This window comes from Marmota monax, unplaced genomic scaffold (assembly GCF_021218885.2).
Source record: "Marmota monax isolate L192 unplaced genomic scaffold, Marmota_monax_Labrador192_F-V1.1 WCK01_AAM20220418_F8-fsc01390, whole genome shotgun sequence".
NCBI classification, from domain to species: domain Eukaryota; kingdom Metazoa; phylum Chordata; class Mammalia; order Rodentia; family Sciuridae; genus Marmota; species Marmota monax.
In genome coordinates, this window is record NW_026694292.1 from 61,146 (window position 1) to 70,107 (window position 8,962).

The following is an 8,962-nucleotide window of genomic DNA, read 5'->3' on the forward strand; positions in this document are numbered from 1 at the left end:
AGTCATTTAAACACAACCCCACTCTGATCAAGTAGTATTCTCTTCCCAAATGGGGAAGCTGAGGCTCAGAGAGCAGGAGGAACTTGCCTGAATTCAGAGCTTGAAAGGGGCTGACCCAGCAGCATATTCCATGTGTGCAAGTACTAGAGTCTCTGTTCCTATCTACAATCTTGTGCCCTTTCATTATGCTTTCAAGTCTTTCCTCATAGTTCCAGAAGTTCTTATTTGTAACATGACATTAAAGAAGCAGAGAAATTATCCCTTTCCCTGCCATAGAACTGAGGGAGAAATGTGCACTTGATAAAGGAAGAGATGCTTCTGACAAGAGGGTCCAGGAGGCCTGGGATAAGGGAGGGAGGAGGAGATGGGTAGGGAGGCAAGGGACAGAGGGGATGAAAGGACAGCTCTGAGGTGAGTCTTCTGGCAGGACCCTTGATTGGCATTTTCTCCTTGGGGAACATAGGTGTTATCTCTTAATCTCTGAATGATAGTTCCTTCATCGGAATAAAGGGGGACAGTTTATGCCCGAGCATAAAGCTATTGTTGGGTTATGGCAAATGTCTACCTGAAGTGTCTTATTTAAGACACTTGTCAAAGAGGCTGCCATACACTAAGGGTTCATAATTGGTAATTCTGTATGAACTAATGATGCACTTTGGGTGCCATTTGTCCTGTGGCCAGCAGTGGGCACTGTGAGACTTGAGATGGGAACTCCTAGAAATGTTCCAGTGCAGAGGGCATCATTGATTTTCTTTTAAGGCTGCTGCTACCAGGTGAACTGCACTCTCCACCTCTGACATCCCCATGGCCCTTCTTCTTCTTCTTTTTTTTATGATACTGGGGTTTGAACCCAGGGACACTTAACCTCTGTGCCAAATCCCCAGCTATTTGATACTTTATTTAGAGACAGTGTCTCACAGACATGCTTATGGCCCTGCTCATTTGCTGAGGCTGGCTTTGAACTCACAATACTCCTGCTTCAGCCTCCAGTGATGCTGGGATTACAAACATGTGCCACTGCACCAGGTCCCAATGAGGACCTTCTTCTGAATTTAGGATATTACCAGCACAGAGCCATTAATCTCAGAGCTCAGACAAGAATTCAGACAAATAAGCTGGGGAAGAGAAGAACAAATTTGCATGCAATGTTCCTGCCTTCTCTAGCCATAAGAAGACAAGATAAAAGGGAGCCTTACCTAATCCAGGCCTAGGTGGGCAGTCTCAAGACAGAGTGCTTGGAAGCACCTCAGCACTATGGAGTGGCTTCACATTTACCTTCTGCCCCTTGTTTTCTCCCCAGGTCAGAGTAAAACAATCTGGGGACCCTCTCTCTATTTCCCTCCAAAGATCCTAAGGGGAGGTATTTTCCATTCTTTTGAGCACTCAGTATCACTCATGAAATTGTATCTTCCCAGGTCTTTGTGCCCTGCCTGTGCTGATCCAGTCGCCATCTGCATCTGCCTCCCTGGGAGCCTCAGCCACACTCACCTGCACCCTGAGCAGTGAGCACAGCAACTACTTCATTTACTGGTATAAGCAGAGGCCAGGAAACAGCCCCCAGTATGTAATGAAGGTGAACAGTGATGGCAGCCACAGCAAGGGGACTGGGATCTCTGATGGCTTCACAGGCTCCGGTTCTGGAGCTAATCATTACTTAACAACTGCCAACATCCAGCCTGACGATGAAGCTGATTATTACTGTGGAGAAAAACATAAAATTGATGGCCAGAGCGGGTAAGCCACAGTAACACAAGGAAAGGAGAAGTGAAGGTCTGTCCATACATGAAGCTTCTCTGTGTCTCCCCTCTTCCTCCTCAGGGACTTAGAGTTACAGCCCCATGTCCCTCTCTGGAACCCTGAGTCCTGTGATTTTTCTCCTTACAAAGTCCTTTATTCTGTAATTCTACTTTGAGGACATTCCTAAGGATAGATAACTTAGATCATATCTGAGATCATTTTGACAATATAATGTTAGGTTTCTTCACCATCAACCAGTGGGGACAATTCTTTGAGAGATGAGACCAGCTCTAAGGAAAAATTGTCCTTTGGATAAGGGCTGAGCTGAGATGATCCTGTGTCCCAGACTACCATTAGGCCTTAAGATCCATCTGTTGAAGGGACCCCGATGGAGGTTTCCATGGGCGAAAATCGAGGTTGACTGCTGTGAGTATGGCAGGGCCTGGTCACCACTGAGTGCAGGAGGATCCTGTCACAACTGAGGGTTGCAAACCAAGAAATGATAAATAAGGCTATGTTGAATAAAAGACAGATTATATTCAGTTACAGAATAGATTTGCAAATTGGGAGATACAGTTTCAGTTAGAAATCAAACAAGTGTTCCATCAAGGTAAAGTCAGACTGGGGTTTAAAAAGGGGGGGGAGGGGTTCAACAGATGAAGGAACTTGTTTTGAATAACCCAGATAATTACATTTACCAGGTTCTTCTGGAAAACTTTGGATTGGTTATGAGGTCTGTCTATACATGAAGCTCCTCATGCTTTGTTGTTATGGTGACCTCACAGGGGATTACAGTAAGCTGTACATCTTTTAAGAAAGTATGTCAGCACAAGTCTCAGGACTAGAATCTGTCACAATGTGTAGTCTTGTGAGCACACTTTTTTTTCCCAAAAATGTTATTTATCCAGACACTCAATCAAGAGCCTTTGTCTTTAAAAATAGGGCAGCCTGTCAAATTTTGACTTCTAAGTCCCACTTAGACTTTTCTGTCTCTAGATCAGAGCACTGTCATTTCAATTTTTCTAGCATCTACCAGAAAATATTTAGCCCTCAAAAGAGACAAGAGACGTGATTTGACTCCAGGGGTGAGTTCTGAACAATGTCCAGAAGGAAAGAGTGTGTATGTCAAGAGAATTGTGGGCAGGAGCACAGGGAGCATAGTTTGGCCTCTCCAGCTGTTGCAGATTCTAGAATAGTATTTCCCCATATTAGGAACCATGTCCTAATACATGTAATTAGCCAACACACATTGTTCTCCATGTGTTTTCCAATGAAATTTTGTGTGTATGGGTCTGTGTGTGAATGTGTGAGCATACACACATCCTCATGTGAATGTGAAAAGTTACCAAAGAGAGGTACCTCAACTCATGATGATTGGGGATCCCCCAAAACGTTGTTAAAATGTGTTCAAGGACACATCAGTTAGAGACAAACAGATTGATTTAGGTACATGAAAAATAAACATTCAAGGGAGAATAGGTGCCATCTGGAGAGTAAGAGATGCTTTGGGGGTTCTCAACCTCTTCTTTTAAAGGAAACTTGAGAGGTAGGCATGGGAAGTGATGTGAGAATGACACCAGTCTGGTGAACACAAGACAGGTCAAGGTGGTTGGCAAATTCTCAGGATCATTAGGCTAATGTTGTCTCTGATATCTGAATAGTAGATAACATTGCAAAGTGCCCTATCTTGTAGATTCCTGGGAATGTACCTTCTATTTTAGGTTTTGTGTCTCCTTTCACTTAAACTTTTCTAAACATGGATGTGTTTGTGGCTGAAATAACAGTGCATGGGGCAATTTCCAAAAGTGGGTATATTTTCAGTAAGTTAAAAATTGTAAGTGAAGATTTGCAGATTTATCAAAAATTTGAGATTGACATCTCTGGGATAACCATCTTGGTAAGAAGCAGGCCTAGCAGACAGAACTGACTTGGGAGCGAAAGGGTGAACAGTAGCACAAGGCTTTCAATCAATAAGTTGTATTTCCTGGTCTGTCTTTTTGTTTCCTTTCTTCCTATAACTTATTTATTGTTTGTCCACAATAACACATGTAGGTGTTTTGAATGGCTATGATACTTTACTGCTACCAAGACCTAGCCAAGCAGCACTGTCTGATATCCCCCTCTGCCAAATCTTGGTTTGCCTTAGAAATATGGTTTCAAAAAGACCAGGTTTGGCACCTGGACAGCTGATGCCCTATTCAAGCCTGGGAGGATCTGCATTCTTCAGATGAGAAAATTAGACTTCCTTCCAGCACGTGGCTTTCCACCCAGAATTGAGAGACCAACCCTTGCAGATGCCACTAAGCTTGGTTTGTGTGGCCTACAAGATGGCTAACTTTACATGGGGGCAGTACACCTGAATAAGGTTTCATTAACAAGATAATGAGGAGGACAATGGGCACATTGATTCCCAGGTATACAGGGAAGTCCAGAGATGTAGCAAAGGAAATATACCAAAGTCAAAAAGGTGAATGGGGAAACACAGAGTATTTTCCAGAAAATGGGCATTCTATTTGTACTGTTTGCTTATATGGTGGGCATGGTGCAGAAACTTCCTACTTGGCTCACTTCTCAAAAGCTCTGAATTTTAAGTAAAGAGATTCTAGAATTTAAAAGCTAACCAAAAGAAGCTGTTGAGGAAGACTGCTGCTATCTGGCTGCAGCTGTAGCTTCCCAGCTCCTCCCTGAATATATAGAGGGCCAATTGCAGACAGTCAAATTGCTCCCCTCTCCTGCCACCATTCATATCTAAGAAGTAAGGAGAAGACAGTGGCAGAAGCAGAAACAGGTGAATTGGGGGTTGGGGGTATTCAATCTTTGGAAAAATCAAGAGACAAAGGGAATTCTGATTGGTTTCCTTTCTATGTGTGCTGCAGTGAGGATAGATTCAGAGTGTTTCAGGCTTGTGAGCTCCTCCTCTGGGAGAGCTGGGAGATGGGCTTGAGAAAGAGACAGTCTTTCCCCACCTCTTTAACACAACGTGATACAGGTGATGGGGCACCTTCTCTTCTTTCCCCTTAGAAATTGATGTCCTGATAAGGGGGAGGTTTTCTGAGCCTATGATAGTAGTACCCTAGAGATACATATCCTCACATGGCTTGAGTTTGCCCATCTCTTTCTGCCAATTCTAGAAAGAAGAGCATCTGCACCCCCATGAAACCTGGGAACATGAAGGGAGCTTTTAATAAATCCCAGCAGAAGTCCCACCTCTCCAGGGGGAAGGATGTGCTCAATTCAAGTACGACCCAGAGTAACTCACAGCACAGGCTCATCTGTTATGGCCATAGCTTCTTTTTTTTTTTTTTTTTTTTTTTTTTTTAAAGAGAGAGTGAGAGAGATAGAGGTAGAGAGAGAGAGAGAATTTTTTAATATTTATTTTCTTTAGTATTTGGCGGACACAACATCTTTGTTTGTATGTGGTGCTGAGGATCGAACCCGGGCCGCACGCATGCCAGGCGAGCGCGCTACCGCTTGAGCCACATCCCCAGCCCCGATGGCCATAGCTTCTTGAGAGTGTCGTGTTATCACTCCACCAAAAATAGCTTCTCCAGGGTTTGAACAAAGCTGCCACATAATCTGCACTTCCCTTCGCAATACCTTGGTTAATGGTTTTAGGAATTAACTTTCAGGGTAATTACCTAAGGACAAATTGTTAGGGGGAAAATTTTTAAACAATAAACACAGAAGCTACCTCTAGCTCCACTATGTCAGTATAAGTACTGACATCTCATGGGAAGGGGAACATACATGAAAGAAAATCATACTCTGCTCAGAAAATACTGAAGATCACACTTGCATATAGTAGTTAGAGATTCCTTACCCAAGTAATGAGAAATTAAGTCAGGTAGGCTCTTTATGGGGAAATTCCTTAGTCCTAGACAATCCTTCATGTTTTTCCTCACGACAAAAATCACAAAAAGGCTGCTCTAGTTGATTAAAATCTAAAGTATTTCTGCTGGAAGATTTTGAGCAGCCAAAGGGTGCAGCTATGGCCACCTTCCCAGTCCCTGAGCCACTCAGGGTTTGATTTGGGCAGTGCTCCCATAGGCAGAGTGATGAACTGATGGGCAGAAAAAAACTGTGTATTCACTATATATATATATATACCCTTGCTGAGCCCACATGTGTTTCCCTGCTTAGTTAAATTGATTGTTGTCACTCTTGGACTTTCTAAGTCTTGCTCATTGTTCTATTACAGGCATTTTTGGCACTTATGATCTATTCCTCTGTCTCCCTTCTCTCAGATCTGACTTTAAAGAAGTTGTGTATTTATCTGGTATACATCCAGGCTCCCTGTTTTCCCTAATCCTGCCCAATTGTACTGAAACTCTGTCACTGTTCATAAACAACTGGGCATCCTGCATTCACCAGTGTCCTACTTTCTTCTACTCCACTCCATGATCTAAGTTTAATGCCAGACATTGCATCTTCTCATTCTCCAGAAGCTCCCTCACCTTACACTCTACCTGGTCTATGATTGTTTCTCTCTTAGGGTCAGCTACCAAATTTTCCTCTATGAATTTTTATTGTGAATGCATACTGAGAATTCCTATTAACCTTATGTAGACTTAATTAAGTTTTTTTGTTTTGCAGTCTAATCATTGAAGTCAAGGGATTCTACCACTTAGCTATATTTATAGCCCTTTTTTCTTTTTCCTGAATTTTGACACAGGGTATCATTCAGTTGCCCGTGATGGCCTTGAACTTGTGATCCTCCTACTTCAACTTCCTGAGTACTTGGGATTCCTGAGTACCTGCCTCAACTTCCCGAATACCAGACATGAGCCTCTGTACCTGACTGAACATTTTTTCCCCATTTGTTAGATTTTCCCCAGCAAAGGAACAAAACTTAATTATAATTAACACTTATATGAAGAGATCCTGGAGTTTCCAGACTGCTAGAACTTTCTTATATCACAATGTGACCTGGTCCTGGCCATGGTGCACACTTGGGATACCTAAGCAAAATTTATCAAAGGCCCCAAGAGCTCACAGAGAAAGACAGAAACTTACTGCATTTCAAGTGTCTTTAAACACTCCTGGTGCACTTGGCAATGCAGGGATTTTACCCTAGCTCTCTACTGCAGCTCGATGATCTTGGACAGGATTCTGTATTGTGGAAGACTCTTTCTGCACATTAGTAGTATTCGGAGAGTTGCCATATTCGCTTCTGTGGAAAAAAAAAGAACTCTAAAATGCAGCAAAAACTGATGTGACATCTGGTCTCTACTGGATAACATTAATGGACAGGACACACTTGAAGGCTCAGATCACAATTAATCACCTTCCTCCTGAGGCAGGATGAGTTACAGGAATGCCTGGGATTCATTCCAGGATAATTTAAAAGTCAGCACTGTGTCTTTCAGGCTTCCTGTTGAATAGAACCAGGATCATACCATGGGCAGAGTTTCAGACTAAGTGGAGAATTCAGAGATTCTCACCTCTGAGATCTGCATGGTGAGGACAGAATAAGAGCAAGGCCACGAGAGAGTGCAAGGGTGAGATGCCACTTAGGTAATGAAACCAGCTAGTGAAGGCACTTCCCCTGGGCTACAAGTCAGTCTGCAACTTGACTTCTCCCCTCTGTTTCTCAGAGGCTGAGATCTGATACTTTACTTAACTCCTTTAGCAGCTGACCTGAGCTCAGACTGATTTGAATTTTGGATAGCATTTCCCAGATAGGCACAGGAGAAGCCTGAGATGAAGCCAGCCTGGTCTGGGACTCAGCAAGTGATCTCTATGGAGGCTCAATCATGGCATGGACTCCACTTTTCCTGAGCCTACTGGATCACTGTACAAGGTGCTTTTCCAAGAACACTACTCACCCACACAGCCAGGAGCTCTGGGACAGCCTGGTCTGGATTCTGAGCTCAGCAGGTCCCTGTCTTTGGTAAGCAGGATGCTCAGGAACCTGGTGAAGGATGGGGAGATGCAGTTCTGAAATCCCCATTCTGTGCTCCCATGTTTGTGTGAGCCTGAGGGATACAGTTGCCAGGAATCTAGGGCATATGTACTCAGGTGTTGAAAAGATCAATCTTTCAATCAAGCCCATGAATCAGTGATGCTGAGATTCTTGGGCACTGTAGGCACAGTGATCCATGGAACTCAGGGATACCTTGGAGAGGCAACTGTTGGGAATTTTAATTCTTATGTCCACAACCCTCTTTGATTCTCCTTTCAGATTCTGTGGCATTTGAGGAGGTGAATCAACCATCCTCCATGTATGTAGCCCCCACAGCAGACAGCCAGGATTACCTATGGGGGCAACAGCATTGGCAGCTCTGCTGTGAATTGGCTTCAGCACAAATGAGACCAGGCCCAAAGGGGATCATCTATGGTGATAGGGTAACATGAATTCACTCCATGCTTTGAATATATCCCTTGATGCTCGGCCTGTGCATCTTTTCAAAAAACTAACATTTTCCCCCTTTCTCTTCTGTGTCTCCTCCTCCCTAATCATTGGGGAATCAAGATTATCCTTCTTTCCTGCTAAGCTAAGTTATGTATTCTTCTGCTCAAAGATTTCATAAATAAGGGAATACAGAATGCAAGGTTGACACCTACATATCTAAGAAATAGCTGTCCCTCAAGTCTACTAATGAATTATGAGTTCTGACTGGCCATAGCTGAAGTGTAACCTTTGTATTCTCTCTTTCAAATTCCACTGGAAGCTAACATGCAATAAGGTGGGTGGGGAGTAGAAGTTCAGTGGAGTAGTCAATGAGGATTGGAAGAGAGCTGGATGGGAAAAGAAAAGACAGTGGAATGAATCTGATATAACTTTTCTATATATATATATATATATATATATATATATATATATATATATATATATATATATATATATATATATATACATACTTGAATATACCACATTAAATCTCAATAATGACTTCATCCATGAGAAATTAATAAAAAATAACTATAGGTATATGAAAGATTGATAGTGGGAAGGAATCATGATGTGGGGAAAGGGAAGGAGAAGAAGAGGTACTAGTATAGCATGATATATTCCATGTATTTATTGTTATGTCAACATGGATTCTACTGTCATGTAGAACTAAAATATATTTATTTTTGTAGAAAAAAAGGACACAGCCAAAGTATTCTCCACAGTGACTGTAATATTTTCTTTTTAATTTTTTTTCCAGCAGTAGTGAGCATTTCAGATCATTTCACCCTCTTCAGAGTTTAACTTTGTCTAGGAATGTTAACTTCCTAAAAC

The 8,962-nt window shown here is 42.5% G+C and overlaps 1 gene segment (V, D, J or C); it reads left to right on the forward strand.

Moving 5' to 3' along the window:
- Window positions 1–1,221: 1,221 nt before the first annotated feature.
- On the forward strand, window positions 1,222–1,738 carry LOC124109006 (immunoglobulin lambda variable 4-3-like). The segment is given in 2 exon segments: window positions 1,222–1,300; window positions 1,416–1,738. Coding segments are annotated over 2 exon segments (369 nt in total).
- The last annotated feature ends 7,224 nt before the right edge of the window (window positions 1,739–8,962 follow it).